This window comes from Suricata suricatta, chromosome 14 (genome assembly GCF_006229205.1).
Source record: "Suricata suricatta isolate VVHF042 chromosome 14, meerkat_22Aug2017_6uvM2_HiC, whole genome shotgun sequence".
Taxonomy (NCBI): Eukaryota; Metazoa; Chordata; class Mammalia; order Carnivora; family Herpestidae; genus Suricata; species Suricata suricatta.
The window spans coordinates 5,261,272-5,286,395 of record NC_043713.1 but is presented as its reverse complement, the minus strand read 5'-3'; the positions used below and the strand labels follow the sequence as shown (position 1 = coordinate 5,286,395).

Here is a 25,124-nt window from a genome sequence, read left to right as displayed (position 1 = left end):
AGTAACACTCCATTTCTATGTGTACGGTTATTACCCGAGATCTGGAAGCCATCACACATAATACCAGAGAGCCAATTAAAGGCACACAACCCAACAAATAATTTTTAGGTGCCAGTCCAGCATTTCCTATCTCAAGGATCATTCTTCCAATGATACAAGCAATAGGGGAATAATTATTGAGGATGATTTATAAAGATCTCAGAAAGTCTACTTGCAGCTTAAAAAAATTTTCCACAAACATGCATTATATAACCCAATAAGGAGTTTGCTCCAACAGCAAATTCAAAGGTAATGGGGGAAAAAAAAGAGCTTCTTAGAAGTTACACTCTGGGATTTAACCAATAATATAGATATAAGATTGAGGCCAATGTAAGTTTAAAGGAAGGTAAATTTCCTGGTGAGATCAGTGCTTGTTTTAGGGGTTTAAGGGCAGAATCGCTGGCACTAGACATGGTCACCGTGGGGCAGTAACGGAAAGCTTGGTAACCCGAAGTAGAGCAGATGAAGGGTGACCACCAGTGTAGTTAATAGAAGGTTATTAGCTACCTTTTGTAGCATGCCTGCCAATTCAGAGCGGCTGGGAAATGTGCTGTTTTCCAAAGAAGGGAGCCCTTTCCTCACCCCTACCATCAGCATCAATGTAGGAAATGACAGTTGTTGAGTATTTAACTGTTGACAGCTCTCTGTTTTGGTGGCAGTTCTTTCTAGTTGTTTTTTGATCATCAAAAGGATGGTGGGGAGGGATTTGGGAGGGAGAGTCTGAGTCAGACTTACAGAAAAACACAATTTGAGGTAAGGGAGAGGAAAGGAGTATTTGGAGGGGAAGTAAATATTTATATAAAATATGTAGGAAATTTGCCTTTTGATATTTGACATAATGACCCAACCTAGCTCCTCGGACAACCTTTAGTAAAATTTGCATTGTGGATCAGTGACTTTGCTATGGTGTTTGTGGCTTTGGTATGGAATGCTGAAATGATTTCTGACGATCTACAAAAAGCCCCGAGGTGAGAGAAGAAGGTGCAAAGGGTCCTATCAATCAGGCTACACACAAATTATCTTACTCAGTCCTTGCAAACCTGGATCAAATAGTCATTATAACAAGCACGTGGCAGACGAGCAATCTCAGGCTCAGGGTGGCTAATTGTTTAGTTTTAATCCTAACTGCAGCGTAAACCCAAGCTCACCTTACTCCCCAAGCCTGTTGCCAGATTTCCCAGATCTAAGGTCTTGGCTTTAGCCAGGCAGGCACAGAAGCTGTTTCCTTCTGTGTCACAGGGGACTCCTGACTGCCACCACCAACGGGGGCTGTACCACTTGAACATTCAAGGTCAAGAAAGTGCAACAGAGAGGAAAGATGGGAGCGCTTTCTGAAATTTAATAAAAAGGTAAAGCTGAGTGATGCTATTTTCCCACTTAGTAAAATGCATAAAATATCTACAGCAAAGGTTTGAAGGGGGAAGGAAGATATTTCACTGTACTTGTAATTTTTCTCTAAGTTGGAAATTGCATCACAAATGTCTCAAAAAGTACAAAGAAATACAAAGCAGCACCTGCAGAGGGACATGAAGATGGCTGAAGTCTATTATTATTTAAGCATTTGAAACTGGCATTTTCTATATTTTGACTAGCTGGCAACATATAGATTGAGTGAATTAGTCATTTTCTATGGCAAATACGTATTACAATGTACTTGAAAATATGAATATTATTTTTATGGGCTTAAAACGAACTCATAACAAATTAAAAGCAGTGATATTATTCTTGATTACTAATATTGTGACTAATATGATGATGATGCCAATGATGTTAAAATATTATTATTACAATTTTTAAAATACAGGGTAAATGTTTTGCTTAATAACGATACAGGAGGAAAACGCTGCTGTTGTATGAAAGACATTAGACTATAATGAACAAAGAAATTCTAGGATCACCAAAAACATCTCAAAACTTCACAATAAAATCATAGAGGGTGGAAAAAAATCAATTTTTTGAGAAGTTAAGCCCTGAAGCAAATAGATAATTTGTTGACAGCAGGGACTAATACCTAAATATATATACTTCTTGTATCTAAGTCTCAGCTTTGCGAGGGAGATGACCTTGAGCACAATATTTCAAATTTTTAATCTTTTTTTTAAATCCGAGAGAAGAATGGCAATGATATAATACCTATAAAAATCAAATGGGATAATGCATGCAAAGTGCTGTGAGCAACGCCTGGCGTATAGGAGGAAGTCAATAATTCATTATTTTTATTAAGATGAATATCTTATAATAAGACTGTAGAAAGCAAGAATCACTGCCTAATTATACCATTATTTCATTTGAATTAATTTTGAACGACTGCATTTATCATATATTGTTATGCTGGATAATTTCATAGAGAAATTTGGGAGGAAGGTGTTTTACCTAATGAGAAAATACTTTTCATAAGAAGCTATTTGTTCTGTAAATATGTAGGCTATATGTATGAGAATATTTCACAAAATAGATTCCCCATTCTTAGCCCAACCATCTAAATGGTAGCCAATGCTGTTTTAATTGCTATAGCTTGCAATTGCAGTCAGTGTAAATCCCAACAGAGAAAATCAAGCAACAGATAAAGTAGTAAATATTGTCTGAGTAAGAAGGAAATAACTCAATGAAAAGAGAAAAGTGACTCTTTTCTTTTCCCTTCTCCCTGCCACCCCTCCCCCACTCTGCGAAGTCGGACAAAATGTATTTCTTCAAATCTTACAGAACACCTGCAATTATCCTGATAACAGAGATAATATATTTTCAAAAGTAAGTATGAAAAACCAAGGTCGCTCCTAAAAGGAAGTATGGCAAAGTTATGCCAGAAGAAAAGCCAAATGTCATTACACCTGCTCATGTAATAGGCACTACGGCTCACGTCTACCACCGCACCTTTCAGACACATCCCAGGTAAGTCCGCTTTGTGGACCCAGTCTTCTGGAAGTACTTCTCTCCATAATTTAAGAGAAAATCCCTACCCGTGGGAAGGCTCCACACAAGGGACAAAAGAAGTACTCTTCTCTTACCCTCCTCCCCAAATAAAAAGTAATCCTCAAGCCCACCTCTACCCAAAGACAAATGGTGCCAATTGATAATCTGCTAAAATTGTCCTTAAGAAAGAGACCAGGACTGAAAAACATTCCCAAACACACAATTCTGTGTTCTAATTTTCCTCAAGGATTGGCTCAAACACATCTTATTTTCTACCTTAATATGCAGATGTCATAATTAGATAGGGTTTTGTGCTTAGTTCTCTACTTAGCTGTCCTCACCCTGCCTGGCTGGTCCTCCACGTTCTGGCTCTAAAATGCTAACAACGTGTGCAACATGTCCTCCAGGATACCGCATCCATACCTCTTCGGATATCTTTAAAAGCAATTGTATCATTTTCTATTGTTTTATTCTCCAACATAAGTCATGACTCAACTAATCACCGAATCACTGAGGACAGTGACCTCAGTCATGTCTACTGCGCTCATTCAACATGCACACCTAGTATGTCACTAAATCTTACTGACTTCCTATTTGCTCTTTCATTACAGCGTCCACACACAACTCCCTTCTTGGCTCTAACGATTCCCTACGTGCAGTGCTTGAATTGTTTCATCTTCGTTTTCTGGGCATCTGTTCTCTCTCTACTCAATCCATCCATTGCGATTCCATTTAAAATAGTAGTACATTCCTCACTTCTCCTGAAATTGTGTTTATATCATGAACAGTTTACAGAGCTATTTAGTATCTGAATCAGATTATTCTTCTGGTCTTACCTCCACTCTTCTCCTTTCAAAGTCACACATGCACTTTCTAAATGGTCTGGATTACCTGGTCCCCATTTTACCAACTTTTCCGTGCCTGGTGTCTTACTCCTACCTTCTTGGATTATTCACCTCCACTCATTCATTCATTCAGTAACACATCTAGGTATTCATTCATATAAATTTCAATAAATGTCAGTGAATGCTAGGCACTGCTAAGGCACTGGAAATTAAAGGTGCAAACCCAATTTCTTCCTTTTAAGAAGTTTGGTGTTAACAGAGAGGAAGAATATTTCTGTAATGTACCCCAAAGGGCATGATGGAGTTATGGCTGAGAAAGTTCTGGACACATGGCGCTCCCTGAGGTGGTTGTGAGCACCACGTGGGGAAATGCCATTTAGGTGCAGGCTTGTGTCACATCCAGTGCCTCCCCTACTTATCCATGGCATTCATCATATTGAGTATAAATATTATTTCTCAAGCATACCGTAAGCTCTGCAAGAACAGGATCTGCACCTTCATCTCATGTCTCAGTATTTAGGGTAGAGTAAGTGTGGACCAATTATGAGTCAGGGTCGGTAAGCTTTTATTGTCATTGAATTAATCTGCGAGATAATGAACCAGAGGTTTAGATGTGATCCTGAGGAGTAACACGCCATGTGAGAAGCACTGTGGCATGTTGCCTGTATCATTAGGTAGCAAAATCTACGTGTCAAATGCTGATCTCAAGAGGACACTGCAGTGAAGAAATTAAGTAAACTGCTATTGGCAAAAGTCACATAAGAAAGTTTCCAGGCCAGAATTTGAACTCAGATAATAGTCTAGCAAACACTATGATCTTTTCTGACCATGTTTCATAAAACTGTTTTGCGTGTAAACATGCATGCAAGTTCATATACTGTATGAAATTATGAAAAAAAACTAATAAAATGGATTTATGAAGAAATGGAAAACTAAAGACATATACAAATAGATGATAGCAATGATTTGGCATATTACTTGTAGTCTCTGAAAGGAAATGAGTAGCTTCCAATATATTTTAAAAGAAAGACTTTGAATAAATTCTTTTTAGTTGAATATGTATTAAAATGACAGCTTAAATGATTAGTAACTATTTCCATGATGTGGAAATGTACGTTACATTGAAAATAGTTTGAAACCAGTGAGGAATTTCTCTGGGTGGAACATGGATATTTTATAGGCATAAAGGAATATTTCATCCAAAGATAATGAGAAAAGCATACCAAATTGCATTAAAAATGTAAGTTTTATTTATTTATTCAGAGAGAGACAGAGCCAGCATGAGCAGGGGAGGGCTAGAGAGAGAAGGAGAGAGAGAATCCCAAGCAGGCTTCACACTGTCTGCACAGAGCCTGACATGGGGCTCGAAGTCACAAAACTATGAGATCATGCATGACCTGAGCCAAAACTGAGAGTCAGACACTTAATCTACTGAGTCATCCAGGCGCCCCCTACCAAATCACATTTTTAGATCAGCTTTAGCTTAATAGAAAGTTGGGTTTTATTGTGGATTACTTGATGTTCTAGAACAGAGCATGTAAGTTGCTGTTAAATGAAAAAACTATACCTAATTCAGTCTTGACAGTGAAAAGCTTAGCACAATGAACATAAATGTCAACATTGACATTTTGAACAGAAATCTAACTACCATATTTATTTATATAATTGCTGCATTTCTCCTCTATTAAGAGTTCATAAACAGCTCAGATGGAAAGAGTATCTGGATCTTTTTTTTTTTTTCTAGAACATGTGGAAGCAGACCAAAAATAAAAACAAATGAGGCCGGCAGAGTCAAGAAGGGCAATGTAGAGCCCAGAGCCTCGACAGCCTAGAGAAGCAGTAAGTGAAAGACAGTGGGAGATGCATCTCCAGGGACTGGCCATGGAAAGAGGTATGAAGCCACTGCAGGTAAATGAAGGGGAAAAAAGGCTGAGACAAAATGGGTGACAGGCAGAAGCAGAGGGAAAATCCAAGAAAACAGCAAATGATACAAAAGGTAAAACAGTTGTCAGCGAAAAAGAAGCATGGTTGTATTACTTTTTAAATGATTGTTTTCTTTTTAATTTAAAATTGAGATAGAAATACAATTTAGAAATTATCATTAGAAGAAAGTAAAACACACATGGAACTAGTAATAATTTTCTCACTAGTTAACCAATTATCTGCAGCCAAAGGTCTCTGCAAAGTGATTCACTGCAATGCCCGTAGAAACCCTCAGCTTCAGACTCTACCTATCACTGTCATGACAAACGTCTTCTTTCCTAGTTTCATCAGCACGGCCACCACTGACCATCCTACTAACGCTATTTTGTTTGCCCGCCAAATCTACTACACTCTCCTTCCAGACGGCATCAGCAAGCACAAGAGTGTCTGGGAATGTTTCAAGGTAGTACTGATTTCTGTATCCCTATTCTCTCTGAATCACTTAGAGAGAACCTCCTTGGGGCTTTGAAGTGCAAATGTGAGAAGGAAAGTTCCCTGGGGAATAAAACAGTCTTCTGATTTGGGTTATGATCAGTAGAGAACAGAATAGAAGTGACATATTTATGACTAATATGTCCTCCTGTTTGAAAAAAGGAAGTTTAGTTCTTTGGTGGATACATGCATTGCTGATGGTGGAAAGCCTTCCTGCATTATAATCACTCTGTAATTCTTGTGGTAGTCTAGTTGAAGTGAAGTGTCTGAAGGTAGTTGGGAAGGGAAAATGCCATAAGGATGTACTGAGGCAGAATTTCCAGCAAGTCAGCACAGCCTTTGGCAATGGTGGGCAGCTAGCCAACGGAGTAAGCAGGAACAGACAGAATAGCTCGTTTGAAGGAGAAGCACCAGGCAGATACACCGTGAAGAGGCAGAGGCTTAAAGAGTGCCAGGTTCTACAAATAGCTATTATTACCACAAACAAAAATACCACCATCCCATGCACATTGCGAGTCATTACTTTGTTGGGGTTTCAGCTATACTTCTGCATAGAGATGGCATTCACATAAAATCAAATGATATATAGAGACATATGGATACATCCACATAAAAAGAGAGTTAATCAATTTCTGTGTAGGCAAGTCAAGCTGAAAGCCTTGGGTAGTCTGCATTTTAACCAAAATGTATTTTAAAAGTTCGAACTGAGAGAATCAAAGTATTATATTCTTCATCCCAACAGTGAGTTCTTACATCACTTGTTTACTTCCTTTTTTAAAGATTTTATTCTTAAGCAATCTCAGCACCCAACGTGGGGCTTGAACTTGTAACTCCAGGGATCAAGAGTTGCGTGATCTTCCAATGGAGCCAGCCAGGTGCCCCTTATTTGCTTACTTTCCATATCACTTCTAGAGACTACTGAATACTGAAAACAAACCGAGGACTGGACGGGGATGGGAAGGGGAGAAGAGGGTGAGGGTCATGGAGGGGGGCACTTGTGGGGAGAAGCACTGGGTGTTATATGGAAACGTATTTGACAATAAACTATTATAAGTAAAAAGAATTAGTTACATGCTATATTGATTTCCTTTTGCTCTTGTGACAAATTATTATATATTTAGTGTCTTCAACACATATTTATCATCTTACGGTTCTGGATGTCAAGTCTGAATTGAGTCTTAATGAGTTAAAATCAAAGCGTTGGTAGGGCTACGTTTCTTTCCTGGATGCTCCAGGAGAGAATCCTTTCCTTGCCTTTTTCAGCTTCTAGAGGATTCCTGCATTCCTTGGCTCATGGACACCTTCCACCTTCAGAGCCAACAATGGCCACTTCAGTCTTCCTCACATTAGATCATTCCAACACTGATTCTCCTGCCTCCCTCTTCTGCACTGAGGGACATTTATGATGGGCCCATACTGATCATCTGAGATGATTTCCCTATCTTTGGATCAGCTGATTAGCAACTTCAATTTTATCCACAACCTTAGTTTCCCTTTGCCATGTAAAATAATGTATTCTCAGATTTCTGGGTGTAGACATCTTTGTGGACCATTATTCTTCCCTCCTACCATAGTCTACTTTGTTGCCCACCAAGATCCAAATCCATCCCATGTGCAAAATACATTCATCCTATTCCAAGACACCCAAAAGTTTCAGTCCATTACAGCATCAACTCAAAGTCCAAATCCCATCAGCTCAACATCTGTATCATTTACAGCAGGTATGGATGAAGCATTGGGTATAAATTCTATCTCTGAACCTTTAACTCAAAAAACATCTTACTTGCTCCAAAAACACAATGGTGAGGGAGACATACAGTAACATTTATAGACCTTTCTTTTCAAAAAGGGAGAAAATGAAAGGAAAAGAAATTCCAACAGTCCCAAGCAATCATAAAATCCATCTGGAAAATTCCACTTGGCTTCAAGGGCCTGGAAACTCTCCTCTGTGATTTGTAACTCTATCTCAGGGCTCAAGGCCCCATGTCCTGGGATTGGGGATGTCCACCTGAATCGGCCTTCCTTTCTCATGAAAGATAGGACATGTGTGTAGCTGAGGAGTTTTATTAGCTGGTCTCTCGCCTGTAGATATTTGGGGGTCTGACCATTTCCTTTCATTTCAATCCTGTCTAGAGACCTTCAGTTCAAGATGGCACCATTTCTGCTGATAGAACATTGTCAACAACCTCATGGGTCTCCTGTTTATGTCACGAGATTCACTCTATTAGCCAAGAGTCTCCTCCACAGGTCTTTTCTAGATAATCCTATCTCTATTTTTGGCTTTGCTGAGATGACTGAAGAGATTTATGAGTCACACACTTAATCATTTGAAAGAGCCTTTTGTGAGACTGAATATTTTGATGTTTTTATCTTTCCATAGGGTTAGCAAAAAGGTTTTCCAGTCATGCCTTCATTTTTCTCCCTAGAGCATGTTTTTCCAACCCCATCCCAAGATACCCTACATTTCAATAGGCAGTGAATCTCTTAATTTTGGAATTGCTTGGAACCTAGCAAGTCATTAAGCCTCAATTAATTTGGTTTAAAAGTTCTTTCTTCAAGCTGTCTCTTCCCTCTTGTGTTTCAGTAAAACACAAGAGGGGAAAAAACCAGGCTGAGCCATCAACATGTTGCTTCACCATCTCCTCCATTAAATTCCCAAGCTCTGCCTTCCTTATGATTCCAGGACACAATTCTGCTAATCTCTCCAACTCAATAGAACAAGAATTCCTGTTCCTCCTTTTCCAAAGACACACTCCTTGTTTCCTTCTGAGTCCTCAGGATTGGCACCTTGAACACCCATGTTTCCACCAGCAGTTTGCTGATGATGACATATGTATTCCTTCAGGCATGTATGTTTCATGTGCAATGCTCTTCACTTCCTTGTGAGCCCTCCTTGGCGATGTCATTACCCATATATCTCTTAACAGTCTGTTTAAGGGGCGCCTGGGGGTTCCGTTGGTTAAGCTTTAGACTTTGGCTCAGGTCATGATCTCACAGTCAGTCAGTTCAAGCCCCACATCAGGTTCTGTGCTGACAGCTCAGAGCCTGGAGTCTGCTTCAGATTCCGTGTCTCCTTCTTTCTCTGACCCTCTCCCACTTACACTCTGTCTCTCTCTCTCAAAAATGAATAAACATTTAAAAAATTAAAAAAAAAACCAGTCTTTTCAAGACAATAGAGGCTTTCCTATCATGCTTCTCCTCAACACTGTCCCAGGTTTTGCTCACTGCCCACGTGCAAAACCACATCCAAATTTTTTCAGATGAGTTTGTACAGCAGCATTCTACACTCAGGCATGAAAATCTCTATCTGTTTCTGTATTGCCGATGTAACAAACTACTATGAACTTAGATGATTTAAACAACACAGACGTATTATATTACAGCTCTGAATGTCAGAAATTGAACATGAGTCTCACTGGGTAAAAATCCAGGTGATGGCAAAGCCTTTTTATTCCTTTCTGCAGGCTGTAGGGGGAAATCCATCCCTTGCTTTTTCCAGTTTCTAGAGGCCCCCACGCTCCTCGGCTGATGGGCCTTTCCTGCACCGTTAAGGCCAGAAATGGCACTGGATTCCTTCTTCCATCACACTGCTCTGCCACTGACTTTTCAGCCTCCCTCTTCCACACCGAAAACTCTTGGGATTACATCAGGCCTTCCCAGATAACCCAAGTTAATGTCCCTGTATTAAAGTAATCTTTGTATCCTTGATCTAATCTATTGCCTTAATTCCCATTGCCAAGTAACCAAATATATTCACAGATTCCAGAGATTAGATCACAAACATCTCTATTTGGTAGGGAGGAGGAGGTAGGCCCATTACCCAATCTACTACAGTCTACCTGATTTTTGTTTTCTTATAAACTCATTGTATGGAAGATAGAATCTAGTATATATTGTGTTTCTACAGCACATTTCTTGAATAAACATAATGGCAAACAGGGCCTCGTGGAAATTTCTATTCTGTGCATTCACTTCAAGAATAGTTGCATGGGGCGCCTGGGTGGCTCAGTCGATTAAATGTCTGACTCTTGATTCTGGCTCAGGTCGTGATCTCACAGGTTCCTGAGGCTGAGCCTGGCATTGGGCTCTCTGCTGACAGCATGAAGTCTATGGGAGATTCCCCCTCTCTCTTTGGCCCTACCCCACCCACGGTCTCTCTCTCGCTCGCTCGCTCTCTCTCTCTCTCTCTCTCTCTCTTTCAGTAAATAAAGAGACTTAACAAATAGTCACATGAGCTACACATAAGTAGCAATAAAGGCACATAAATTCTAAAATAAGGAGACACTTTTGGTCAAGAAACAAGGAATACTGGGTTGCTGTCCTGACAGTTCCTTGATTTTTTTTGCATAAAAATAAAAAACAATAAGTTTGAAACTATATACAAATTGTTATGAAAACGTGTTTTAAATATTAAATAATATTATTTTCTTAGGCAAAGTATATCAGATGTTTGTAATTTGAAATGCATACTTCTTGGTATGCAATGATGCGTTAAAAGGTAGAACTTTCTAGATTACCGACAAGCTTAGTGACTGCAGACACCCGCCCCCCCCCAAAAAAAAATTACAACGCAAAATACAGGGAAAACGTATGCATTATTTCTTTGTTTTACTTTGGTTTTTAAATGTCCCTCCTGCTTAAATGATAGAATTTCTCTTTAAGAAATATTTTTTTTACCTTTTTTTAATGTTTTATTTATTTTTGACAGAGAGAGAGAGAGAGAGAGACAGTGTGAGCAGGGGAGGGTCAGAGAGAGAGGGAGACACAGAATCTGACGACAGGCTCCAGGCTCTGAGCTGTCAGCACAGAGCCCAACGGGGGACTTGAACCCACGAACCATGAAGATCATGACCTGAGCCGAAGCCAAAATGCTCAACCGACTAAGCTACCCAGGCAGCTCTCTTTAAGATGATTTAAGTGAAATGTAGATGCTGGTCTTTTGCTGCTGGGACCACTGTGTGGGTACAAAGGTCCTGTTATGACTGACCCAGGCATGGCTTCAGGGGTCCCTAAGAGGCCTTTGGAGTCCAGGACATGGCTCTGAATGGAAGTGGGATCCTCCCTTCCTTCTCCTTCACCTGAAGACCCTTAATGTGCACAACTGTATACAGCAGCCTCGGAGGGGAAAAAATAGTGCTGATGACAGGAAGCAACTAGAATCACAAGAAAAAGTCAAAGAGACATTCATTAGGAAGGAACAATAATTGTGGGAGCCCTGGGAGAGATGACCTAAAGATTTCCCTGGAGTAGTTAGACTGTGAGCCTCAAGTTTCCAGTCTTGAGAGCATTAAACACACACCTGAGCATGTCCGTGATAGCGGGTATTTGGGAACAGGAAATGAATCACACGCTTCAGACTCAGATGGGCTGAAACAGCAGTGTTTTTAATATAGGTAGAGGGGGAGGAGGCAAATCAGTCGTCTCTTTGGCCTTTGTGCAAGGAAAGACATTTTAGACAGCATGAAAAAGATGAATTTTTAAATCTGAGCACTGGTTCATGGTAAAATGTGAGGGTTACAGTATTCCCCCTTAATTAAACTTCCTAATATAACTGTACCAAAAGTGCTTGCAATACGTGATGTAATTAAAGTCATAATCTCTACCCTTTGAAGAAGGTGCATCAGCATAATTGTTATATAACAGACAAACAAGGAGGAACTTAACCTCTGCACAGAGTCATAAACCTGGACAGCAGATTTTATCAAGACCTTTGGTATCTTCATCTATAAAACGAAAAGGCTGAAGGAGGTGAATTCCAAGGTGTCTTTCAGATGTAAAGAAAATAGGCATCAACAACAGAAATATGCCTGAGTCTCCACGGGGTCCAGTCTCACAGGTCCCAGGTTCAAAGGCATGTGCCAGCAATTAACCACTAAATAAATACAAACAACTGGAAGCATTTCTCTCTGCCTCTCCAGGAACCAAGTTGAAGAAGGCATTCCCTCTGCACAGGAAACTTCTTAAAAATCTTCCTTCTCCTTTGTTACCGCTTCCAGTATTCTCTGCACAGACGGGAGCTAATCCTGGAAATCCTCTCTCCCACTCTCAACTTCTCTCCTGCACACCCACCGAGACCAAACAGCATTTTGCCTCTCTTTTGCCTCATCCTTCCCCCTAACCCCTGCATTGTAGAGATCAGATTAACCAAGACATGGGCTGAGGGTGGGGGTGGGGGGGGGCGGCAAGAGGAAGGGATAGATAAAACTGTCCTCACATGAGTGTGCTGGCACCCTTCACACACTCAAAATGTGTCGCTTCTGCGACTCGCACGTTGTAAATGCTATTTCTTAAAAAATAAACTCCCCTCCAAAAAAAATGTGGTTCAAGATGCGAAGACCCCATACTCGCCTCTCCCACAGACACCTCCAATCGACAGTTACATACAGAGCAACTCTAGACCAGAAAGCTACCGGGGTGGCTCCTCTACAATAAAGGATAAAAAGGCCGTACTGAACAAATAGAAGAAGCAGAGATGTGATTTCACCCCAAATGCCCCAAGCGCAGCGAAGCACAAGCAGGAGGAATCTCACAAAGTGGATCACTGAGGGAAGAGAAGCCTGAGCGCTACGTCAGGCATCCCAACCCTTGGGATGTCCCCTGGGCAGATGAGCCTCCAAAATATCTGGCTTTAAAACTCAATGGGCCTTTACATCCACGAGACCCCAAGGGCTGTAAGAAACAGACATCCAGGTCCAGGACTCCCAGAGAGTTCCAAATAAGATAATCCCAAAGAGATCGGCACCATGACACGTTACAGTTAAGTCTCAAAAGTTAAAGATAAGAAAGAATCTTAGAGGCAGCAAGAAGAAAAGGCTTGTCACATACAAGGGCATGTCTGCAGAACTGCCAGCAGAAACTTCATAGGCCAGAAGAGTCTGTTATGATACAGAGTATGGAGAGCAAAGAACTTCCAACTATGAAGACTCTCTCCAGAAAGGCCATCATTCAGAACTGAAGCAGAGATAACAAGTTTTCTTTGAGAACTCAGACAGTTCACCACCACTAAACTGGCCTCATAAGAAATGTCAAGGGGACTTCTTTAAGCTGAAAACAAATAGCATTAATTAGTAGTAAGAAAACATATAAAATTTAAAAATCTTTACTGGTAAAAGCAAATATATAGTAAAGGAAATGGACTACTTACAAAGCTAGCATGAAGGTTAAAAGACAAAAGTAGTAAAAATAAATATAACTAATACAATTAGGTAAGGGATACAGAAAATACAAAGATGTAAAATGCAACATCAGAAACACAAAGCCTAGAAGAGAGTATATACATCTAGCTTTAGAATGCATTCAAACATAACTTGCTATAAATTTAAAATAGGCGGGTACATATGAACTGATATGCATGCTTCATGGTAATCACAAGGCAAAATCCTATAGATACACAAAAGATACTCAGAATGAAATCTGAACATAACACCAAAGAAAGACATCGAACCAGAACAGAAGAGAATGAGAGAAGAAGCAAAGAATAGAAAAGAACTACAAAACAAGTCTCAATAAACTTAAAAAGACTAAAAACATCTCAAGCGTCTTTTCTGACCCAAAATGTAGGAAACTGAAAATCAATCACAAAAAGAAAACTGGAAAAATTACAAACGTGTGGTGAGTAATCAGCATGCTACTGCACAAGCAATAGGTCAATGAATAAATCAAAAAAGAAATGAAAAAATACCTTGAGATGAACATTAAAATACAACACACCAAATTCAATGGGATGCAGGAAAAGCAGTTCTATGAGCTCATAGTAATTCAGGCCTTATTTCAAGAAACAAGAAAAATTCAAATAAACAACCTAACATTACACTTACAGAACTAGAAAAAGAGGAACAAATGAAGCCCCAGAGTAGCAGAAGAAAGGAAATAATAAAATCAGAGTGGAAATAAGTGAAATAAAGTCTGAAAAGATCATAGAAAAGATAAATCATTTCTGAGAGCTGGTTCTTTGAAAAGATAAACACAATGGATAAATCTTTAACTATACTCACAAAGGGAAAAAACGAGGGCTCAAATAAAATCTGAAATGAAAGAGGGGAAATTACAAGTGACCAAAGAAATACAAAAGACAAAAGACTACCATGAATAGTCAGACACCAACAAACTGGATAGAAGAAATGGATATATTCCTAGAAAAATACAGTCTTCCAAGATGGGATAATGAAGAAGTAAAAAATCCGTATTGACCAATTGCTAGCAAGGAGATGGAATCAGTAATCAGAAACCTTCCAACAAAGGAAAATCCAAGACCAGATGGTAAATTCTACTGAACATTCAAAGAAGATTGTATATCAATCTTCCAAAAAAATTAAATACAAGGAAATGCTTCCAAACTGATTTTATGAGGCAAGCATTACCCTGAAATCAAAACCAGACAAGGACACTTCCTAAAAGAAACAAAAAGAGGAAAGAGAAAGAGAAGAAAAGAAAAGAAAGAAAAGAAAAGAAAAGAAAAGAAAAGAAAAGAAAAGAAAAGAAAAGAAAAGAAAAGAAAAGAAAAGAAAGAAAGAAAGAAAGAAAGAAAGAAAAGAGAGAGAGAGAGAGAGACCAAGAGAGAGAGAAAGAGAGCAAGAGAGCAAGAAAGAAAGAAAGAAAGAAAGAAAGAAAGAAAGAAAGAAAGAAAGAAAGAAAGGAAGAAAGAAGAAAGGAAGGAAGGAAGGAAGGAAGGAAGGAAGGAAGGAAGGAAGGAAGGAAGGAACAAAGAAAGAAATAAAGGAAGGAATTAAAAGCTATTATCCCTGAAGAACGCAGGTGCAAAAATCCTCAACAATATATTAGTAAACTGAATTAAGTAAAACTGATAAATATCTAACATGATCAAATGAGATTTATTCCAGAGATGTAAGGACGGTTCAATATCCACAAACCAATAAACATAATGCACCGCATTAACAAAATAAAGGATAAAAAGTTACATGATCTTCTCAAATAGATGCAGAAAAAGCAGATGACTTATGATAAAATCTCTCAACAAAGCATGTGTAGAGGGAATGTACATCAACATACTAAAAGCTTTATATGACAAACCCATGGCTAACATCATACCCAATGGTTAAAAGCCAAAAGCTTTTCCTCTAAGATTAGGAATAGGACAAGATTGCCCTCTCTTGCCATTTTTATTCAACATAGTGTTGGAAGTCTTATCTGGAGCAAGAAAAAGAAATAAAAGGCATCCAAATTGGAAAGGAAGAAACAAAACTGTCACTACTGGAGGGCCACATAATTTTATACATAGAAAGTGCCGAAAACTCTATCAAAAAGTCGTTAGAACTAATTAATGGATGTAGTAAAGTGGCAGCATACAAAATCAGTAACAAAAATATGTTGTATTTTTATACACTAAAACCAGAAAGAGGAATTAAGAAAACAACCCCACTTACAATTGCTTCAAAAAAATAGCTAGGAATTAATCTATCCAAGGAGGTGAAAATACTGTACACTGAAAACTATAAGACACTGAGGAAAGAAATTGAAGCAGACACACATGAATGGGAAGATATTCTGTGCTTATGGATTGGACTAACTTACATTGTTAAATATCTGTGTCACCCAAAGTAACCTATACATTCAGTGCATTCCCTATCAAAATCCCATTGGTGTTTTTCAGAGAAATAGAACATTATAATCCCAAAATTCCTCTGAACCACAAAAGGTCCAAAAGAGCCAAAGAAATCTTGAGAAATAAGAACAAGGCTGAAGGCATCACAGTTTTTAATTTCAAACTACATTACAAAGCCAATCAAAATGGCATAATAGCATAGAAACAGACACACAGATCAAGAAACAGAACAGACAGAGCCCAGAAATAAATCACACACGTACAGTCAATTAACCTGTGACAGACCCAGGAATAGACAACGGGGAAAGGACTGTCTCCTCCACAAATGATGTTGGGAAAACAGGATAGCCACAGGCAAAGAATGCAACTGGACCACTATCTTAGACTCTACACAGAACGTAGTTCTACATGGATTAGAGACCTGATTATATGCCCAGAAATCATACAACTTCCTAGAATAAAATATAAATAGTAAACCCCTTGATGGGGTTTTGGATGATGTTTTTTTGGCTCTGACTCCAAAGACAATGGCAACAAATGCACAAATAAACAAATGGAATTGTATCAAAGTAAAAAGCTTCTGCACAGTTAAAGTACCATCAGCAAAACAAACAGGCAAGCTATGGATAAAAGAAGCTGTTTTCAACTCATGTATCTGAGAAAGCATTAATATCCAAAATATATAAAGAGATCATACAACTCAAGAACAAAAAAACAATGTGATTTTTTAAATGAGCAGATGATCTGAATAGACATTTTTCCAAAGAAGACACACAAATAGCCAACATGAAAAGATGCTCAACGTCACCAGTCATCAGGGAAATGCAAATCAAAACCACAAAGAGATATCATCTCACATCTCCAAGAATAGTTATTCTCAAAAAGACAAGAAATAACAACAGTTGGTATTGAGAGGAATATAAATTGGTGCAGCCACTGTGGAAAACAGTATGGAGGTTCCTCCAAAAACTAAAAATAGAGCTCTCTATGATCTATCAATTCCACCTCTGGGTATTTATTCAAAGAAAACAAAAACACTAATTTGAAAACATATGCCCCTCTATCTTCACTGCACCACTGTTTATAATAGCCAAGAAATGTTAACAACCTAAGTGTCCATCAGTGAATTGGTGGATAGTGATTAGTATATGTATATATAATATTATAAAATTGGGTATTTAATAAAGAAGATGAATTCACTCACACACACACGCACACGTGCACACACACACACACACACACATATACACACACAGTGGAATATTACTCAGCCATAAAAAGAATGAAATCTTGCCATTTGTGATAACATGGATGGACGGATCTTAAGGGTATTATACTATTTGAAGTAAATCAGACATAGAAAGACAAATGCTGCATGATTTCCTTATGTGTGGATTCCCAAAAACAAAACAAATAAACAAAATAAAACAAAACCCAACTCATAATTCAAAGAGCAGATTAATGGTTGCCAGAGAGGGGGGATCTATGTGTGTTTGGGGTCAGGGGGTGAAATTTGAGAAGGGAATCAAGAGGTATAAACTCACGCTTTATAACATAAATGAGTCATAAGGATGTAGCGTATACCATGGGGACTGTAGTCAATAATAATGTGTTGCATATTCTGTAACTTTATGTGGTGATGGGGAAACTAGTCTTATCATAATCATTTCCTAGTGTATACAAATATCAAATCATTCTGTTGTACATCTGAAATTAACACGATGTTACATGTCAATTATACCTAAATAAAATAAAAAAGAGGAAATGTGACTGTATCATACATTTTCTGACAATAAAATAAAAAAGAGGAAAGGTGACTGTGTTCCATACATTTTCTGTCTGACAGCCTTTGCTGTGCTGAATTTGGACTATTTTGGGTCTACAGTGTAAATATAATAGAAAGACTACACAATGCTATCTGATCTAAATTCAATCTTGTGATTTCTATGTGACAAAATAATCAAAAAATGTCCTCCTTTTAACTTGAGCCTTTGATTTTCTTAGTGCAAAATTAAAATTAAAATTTAGTTGTTGAGAAAATGATATAGATAAATAGGTAGAAGCACTTATTTTTTCTTTCTTACCAAACTATGTATCAGAAGACTCTGATTATGTAGAAAAGTAAATGCCAGAGCTGTTAATATGGCTAATCCTCACACATGCATTCACATTGCAAATAAGAAAAAAGCACCACACTGGATAATTAAAATAACATCGAGTCCATGATAGTATTTTACCTAAATAATATATTTCATTTAATATGCATCGAAATCTTCCTAGAACATTCAATTTAAGGAACTGCACTGCAGTGCGTCCTTTTCATTGCCTTTCATGCCAATCAGCTTGGAGTCTAAGAAGAAAGTAGGAATTGTGCAGAATGTTCCTAAGACACTTCGAGCTCTCAGATGAAAGCTGCTGTTTAAGTACAAAGTATCATAACAATTGCAACATATTTAACAACACCACTCACTTCCATGACAGCACCTGACTCTATCGCATCTGTTTGGCATTTTGAGGCGTAGCCTTAAGCAAAATTTCTCTCGTAGGGTGTGTAGAGGGTGTGTTTCATAAAACTAGTTCAGAAAGAAAGATCGTGAAAAGCGGAAGATTTCATAAACATTATATTATATGCCTGTGATTAGCTGAAAATGTCTCCACTATAAAGAAAAGTCCAAAACTCACAAAAGATAGTTGTTCCTAAATAGAGATTAGAGGAATTAACTTTCCCCAAGAGTACAGCATCCTCCGTGTTTTTCTTCCTTAATATTGAATAAAGTCCCTCATCATGGTACTGGGATGGGGTAGAGCAGATGTTACAGGCTTCTCCTCCGCTTGTACTTTCCAGCGGTCAAGACCATTGAAAGATGTAGGCAGCTGGCTAAGGGAGAATTATTTTCTACTCGAAAAGCATCCTCAGTCTCAGTTAAAAAAAATGCAAACCAAAACCAAAACCAAAAAACTGTGGGTTACACAGAAATGGTATTCCTCTGCTCTGAAAACACATTTAAAACTTATCCACTATAGTATTGTCTCTTGATTTTTTACCTTAAATACTTTTATTTGTGTAAACAGTACCAAAGATATTATATCCTTTTCAAAAATGAAAGTGTTACTAATACTCCTAATAAATTTTCACTGTATCTCCATCTGGGCCCCTTCAATTCTTCCTCATTCTTCTCCTCTGCCCTCTACCTGGCTAATTGTTGTTCATTTTTCTGCAGGACATTTGATATAAATCTTTAAGATTAAAAAAAAGTCCTATAGATGAGTCAATAATATCATTTCATTCCTACAAGCACTTTTATATGTTTTCTCATTAAATTATCTGTGGGCTACCAAATTTTCCATCATGCAATGTTTCCAGTGATTCTGAACGCATCCCTCTTCTCAGCAGTCGGAGAGTGTCGGTGAGGAGACATCACAACAGACTCTGCCCACTGGGGAAGAAGGCAGGTTCCCTTGCGGGCATCACCCCGGAGGCTCCCTGCAGGGCTCTGGGCCGCGTTGCTCTTCTCTGCGCCTCACCCTTGTCCTTGGTTCCTGCAGATCACAGGACTGGACTAGCTGACCCTCTGATGTCCCTCAATCTCCCAACCCTCCTGCAGGCTCGCCTATCCCCTAAGCGATTCATTGATGCACTGCGGGCTGGGTGCTGACACAGGATCCAGAAGTTACCATAACCCATGAAATAAAGAGTGTGGACTAGTTCAATGTGTCACAAGATCTAGGAAATAACCCCCCCCAACACCTTTTTAAAGGAAAAACAGAATGTGAGAGAGAGGGAGGGACAGAGGCAAAGAGAGAGAATCCCAAGCAGGCTCTGTTCTGTCGGCGTTGAGCCCAACACGGGGCTCGATTCTGGGATCCTTGGATCATGACCTGAGCCAAAAATCAAGAGTCTGAGGATCAACCGACTGAGCCACCCAGGTGTCCCAGAAACACCCCCTTTAACACAGTGTTTCCAAGGCATACCCATGGATATCCCCCAGTGACCTGCAGTTAGCTAGCTCCCATCCACACATGACCGTAACCCATGACCTCCAGTTAGCTAGCTCCCATCCACCCCCAGTCCAGAAGCACAGCTACTAGGAACATAAGAGCCCAAAATCAAAAGGCCGTTTTTCAAAGCTGTACAGGAAGAAAAGTCGAAGAGACTCAGATATTAAGAAATAGAAACAAGTTTTAAAAGAAGAGTTGTCCGGGAACCGTCCTACACTGTTGGTGGGAATGTAACCTGGTGCAGCCGCTCTAGAAAACAGTGTGGAGGCTCCTCAGAAAACTATCGATAGAACTCCCCTATGACCCAGCAATAGCCCTGCTAGGGATTTACCCAAGAGATACAGAAATGCTGAGGCAGAGGGGCACATGTACCCCAATGTTCATAGCAGCACTGTCAACAATAGCCAAAACATGGAAAGAGCCTAAATGTCCATCACCTGATGAGTGGATCAAGACGATGTGGTATATATACACAATGAAGTACTACATGGCAATGAGAAAGAATAAAATCTGGCCATTTGTAGCAAAGTGGATGGACCTTGAGGGTGTCATGCTAAGCAAAATAAGTCAGGCGGAGAAGGACAGATACCGTATATTTGCACTCATAGGTCTAACAGGGGAAAGCTAACAGATGACCATAGGGAGGGGAAGGGGGAAAAGAGCTGGGGAGAGTGAGGGACACAAATCATGAAAGACTACTGAATACTGAAAACGAACCACGGACTGAAGGGGTAGGGGGAGGGTGGGAGGGGGTGATGGTCATGGTGGGGGCCACTTGGGGGAGAAGCACTGGGTGTATTATGGAAACCAATTTGAAAATAAACTATTAAATAAATCAAATAAAATAGATTATTTTGGGAAAAAAAAGAAAAGAGTTGTCACTGGTCAGTGTCCCACTCAAGCAGGATGCAAGCAGAGACTGGACGGGGTCCTGCCCCATGGCAGTCTGAGATGTGGCGCACCCCCGAAAAAACACTCCAGGTGTGCAGATACCTCATCAAGTACCTGACCTGGGAGCTATTCAACAGGAATTTATATAACTTAGCTGTCATATCTGCATTCCACACTCACTACACGGTCTTCTGATTATTAACCAGATACACATGGGTGTACATTCGCTTACAGGAAAAATTGAGCTGTGTGATTCGAAGAATTCTTATTAAAATGCATGGATCTTTACATGTGTGTACGTGTGTGTATATATGTGTATGTGTGTGTGTATGTGTATCAATCTGTATGTGTGCATATATATATTCAGCCTTTTTAGCTTGGCAGATAGGACTAATTCCTAAATCTGCGTACATTCTCAATGTGCTGACTTCAAGTTTCTGAGAGTATAAATTAAGATCCAGTCTCCAGATTGCAGTAAATTCATAAAAATAATAAAGACCACCTGGCCTTCCCACTGCTATTTCTTCTTTGACATAGCCTATGAGTGGCATCACACTTAACTATAACCCCCCACATGGAGGCCAAGATCCATATAAACAGACTAAGAAGGAAAAGTAACATCTTCTAGTTCTTAGTGTTGCACATTGACTTCCCAAATCAGAGAAGACCAGATGTAAATTAAAACTTCAGGGACACTTGTTGTACTCCCAATAAACTATACCAAGCCCCACTTTGTTCGTAAAGAAGGCATGATCAAATTCTAAAAATAATAGCTGCAGATAGTTGAGATCTCATATTTGAAGTGAAAAATCTGTAAATACGCACTGGTCGGCAAGCAGTCTTCAAACAATTCTATGTGGTGGTCAATGCTGTCCCTATTTTATCAATTAAATATTGAGGCGCAGAACATTAAGGATCATGTCCACAGTTTACAACAAGCAAGAAATAGGAATGCCAAGACTGAAGCGAGATTGTGTCCCCAAACCAGTGCTCCCCATAGCTGTGCTGGGGCCCAGCTCTCCGAGTAACCTGGGGGGCAAGGTGCCCCCCTCCCCCATCACTGGGTGGTCCACTTGGATGCCTTCTAATTTAAGTCATTACGTTGACTTCAGGAACTCCACCACTTCAGTTTCACCAAATCACCACTTGACGCCTCCTCCCAAATCAAAATTAAGCCCAAATTAAACTGGAGCCTGCCTGCCCCCCCATTCCCTAAAGGCTGTCTAAATGATTACTAATCCCTGCCCCCTTCCTCTTTCATTAACTAATTGGCTTCCTCAACACTGGCTCTTTATGGAATGAGTAGCAGATTACTGTGCCACTCAGGCTATGAATGGCCTTGGGCCATGGACCTCAGAGTCTGCAGTCATCCCTTTGATGGGCCTACGGTTAGGTTCCTTCATATGCCAAGTGTGAGCTTCCCGAGCACTTAGTTTACTCTCCTTTATCTGAGTGGAAACGGAAGCCTGAGTCCTTCTGTAACTCATCCTCAATTTCATGGAGCCATCTCCTTACGTTCCCTTCTGATTCAGTCTTTCATGGCAATAAAATCCTCTTTTATATACAGATAAAGTAAAAGTGGTACTAAAGAAACAAGGCACAAAGACCACTGCCCAGGGAACACACTGGCTTTGTAAACCCTGAGGAAAGCAGACTGAGCACGCCATTTACGGTCTCTCCAGTAGAGTGGAAATGTGGATCGCCTCGTTTGCTTATGCTGATAAAGTTGACCCTACAAACGTCATACCCCCTCAATTTTAAATCTTAGACATTGTCCCCATGATCTCCAATCCAAGGATGAAAATATAACTTCTAAAAAACCTAGAACTATCTTCAAGTCCTGGCCATACTCAAAATTATCCGTTAGGGGAAAAAATGTATTTCAATTCACAACTCTAACACTAATTAAAGTAATCTCAAGGTTTGGAACTTTTTGGAGCACATCAAGTTAGTCTGATCGCCAATGTGAAATACTCATGCTTTCTGTGAACAATCCAATATCAACAAAGCATAATTAAAGCCACAATATCTCTTAGTGATACTATAAAAACATTCCCAACGCTTAAGGTTGACATATTTAATACTGTTAATATGTGACCTATTCAACATAAACTGTAATATCTAATCAAGTCATCATTAATCTTACATTAATTATTTTTAAAATGTCAGTGCATGAACTGAGGATCAGAGCCCTGTGCTCATGTTACCTGCGTAATATGGTATAGAAACTTCAACAAATTTTACATATATTCTGATTTTACCTATTGCCTGTTACAACGTTAGGAAAACAATATCCACAAACTAAAAAATATATATACATATATATGTAATCACATAGAAATAATGGGCTTTAGGTAAGTTTGAGTCATCTCTCCATTAAAAAAATGACTATATTTCATCAAATCTCAAATCACTTCAGCCTAATGTTAAAATCTGAAAATGTGATAACCAATTCTTACTGTAATAAATGACAACTCATTATCAAGTGAGCCAGTCAACATCACAGACCTTTTTTTTTTTTTAATATTAGCAGGTTAAAAGGAAAATGGACACTGGGTGAATTATTATATAATGATGGATAATGTCTGCAGACCTTGCAAATGAGTATTTGGCTGCTGTGGGCCTTTGTTTTGCTTTCATCACAACTGTTAGGAATTTGCATTTCTAAAAAGGGATTAGGCAGCTTTATGCTCAGATCCATTTGCCTTAAAAATTATAATTTTCAGAAGAAAAGAATTTTTTATTCAAGTTCTCCAAAGATCATTTTGATGGATACATTTAACAATACTACAAGTGCCTTTTCAAGTTTATAGGGATTCAATGTATACTGTAATTAGTTTCTTTATTACAGGCCACCTCTCAAATTACACATTTCAGCATAATGGAAGTCCATTTAATTAACTGTGCTCCCGATGTTCATATGGACCCCTGAGTCACTACACTTCACCTCTAGTGGAAGCTAAATTTTAAGGAAAATTTATTTTTCTTTCAGGATTTATAAAATGAAAAGAGAAAGCACTGTAGGTGTGACGTTAAATAGAACTAGAAAATTCTTTGAAAAAAATTTGAAGCTGTCTTACAAAATTCTCACACTATGAAGGCAGACAATGAAGGAAGAAAAAAATAATTGTAGGGAAAAAACCAAACCCTTACTCACCAGGGGTGAAATTGTATCGAGCCGAAAATCCCATAGATTCCAGCTCTCCATCAGCAAAAAATTTAATCCATAGAAATCTTCCACTGGATTTTATTACAGGTGGATTTTGTTGTCCACAAAAACGTCCAATTATTGGAGAAAATCCGAAAGGTCCATCTCGAACTTCAATATGATCAAATTTGCACTCCCAAGAGGGCTCAATAGAGTACTTTTCATCAAAGTAAAGTTCAATGCACTGTCTTGGGGCAGCTGAAAAAAAGAAAGAGTAGGTCTAGAAGGCCATTTTTAAATCTTTAGTTTGATTTCTGTAATTCTGATTTTATCTCTACATCTTCTATCAAACTTGGAGCTTGACATGCATAGAAGACAACAAGTCTGCTATACTGAGCATTCTAAGGACTGGCATTTCTGTAAGAATGGCTCATGGAGGCTCCTTAAAACTGACCATGCTGCACAAAATATTATTCAGATATTATTCAGACCTAAAAATTACCATGATTTTGTAAAAGACCACTACCATCAGATTTAGTATCTAGAAAGACATCCTTTTTCCATATTTTGTGAAGTGTCCAGTTTTAAGGTCAAGACCACTTAAGAATTGTTAAGCACAGAGTTATCCAAACATTTGAAAAGTCCCAGTGAGATGTCCTGACTAGACCCAAGTACATACAGGATGATATTAAGAATAATATACTTAGAACACACATCTTACCATGGCATCCTCAGGTTTAAACTTATTCAGCAACTCTCTATTGGCTGCAAAAAAAGGACCAATGCACTTGACATGTAGGACCCTTACAGGCCCTACCCTTCACACATCCAGGGTCTTTCCACTCCATATGCAGCCCAAGCTGAGGCCACTGGAGACACATGGTGTTTTCTAATGTAGCAAGCTCCTTCAGACTTTCATGTATTTTGTCACTTTCTGGAGTTTTTGTCTCCAATTTTGCTACCTCCTGTTTGTGTAGCAAAATCTTGTTTAAAAAAACCACCTCCCTAAACCTCCTCACTAAAGACAAAAATCTATTCACCTTGCAATTTCAGCACTCAGCACAGGACTAATCATTGAGGATTTCTCAAAAAATCAAAAAAAAAAACAAAAAAAAAACAAAGGAAAAAAGGAAAAATCTCCATCGGATGAAAAGTAAATGAGCTGATCTTCATAACCGTTTTTATAGCTCTCTTCGGAAGAGCCTCAGAGGCCAATGGCTCCACATGAATGCATTTGCTAGCGCCCTTCCATTCCTCCCTTGTCATATCTGAAACAGCTCAAAATCCTGGCATTCCAGACTGATATTCAGCTAGG

The 25,124-nt window shown here is 39.0% G+C and overlaps 1 protein-coding gene across 3 annotated transcripts in view; it reads right to left on the bottom strand.

Moving 5' to 3' along the window:
* Nucleotides 1-23,936, bottom strand: part of NETO1 (neuropilin and tolloid like 1) — a 102,360-nt gene extending 78,424 nt beyond the window's left edge. For all 3 annotated transcript variants that reach the window (XR_003902513.1, XM_029922169.1, XM_029922170.1), the window contains exon 1: nt 23,819-23,936. Coding sequence is in view for 2 of the 3 variants with exons in the window: in XM_029922169.1 (XP_029778029.1) it covers nt 23,819-23,852 (34 nt within the window). In the remaining variant the exon portion in view is untranslated. The remainder of the gene's footprint in view (nt 1-23,818) is intronic.
* Nucleotides 23,937-25,124: the final 1,188 nt, after the last annotated feature.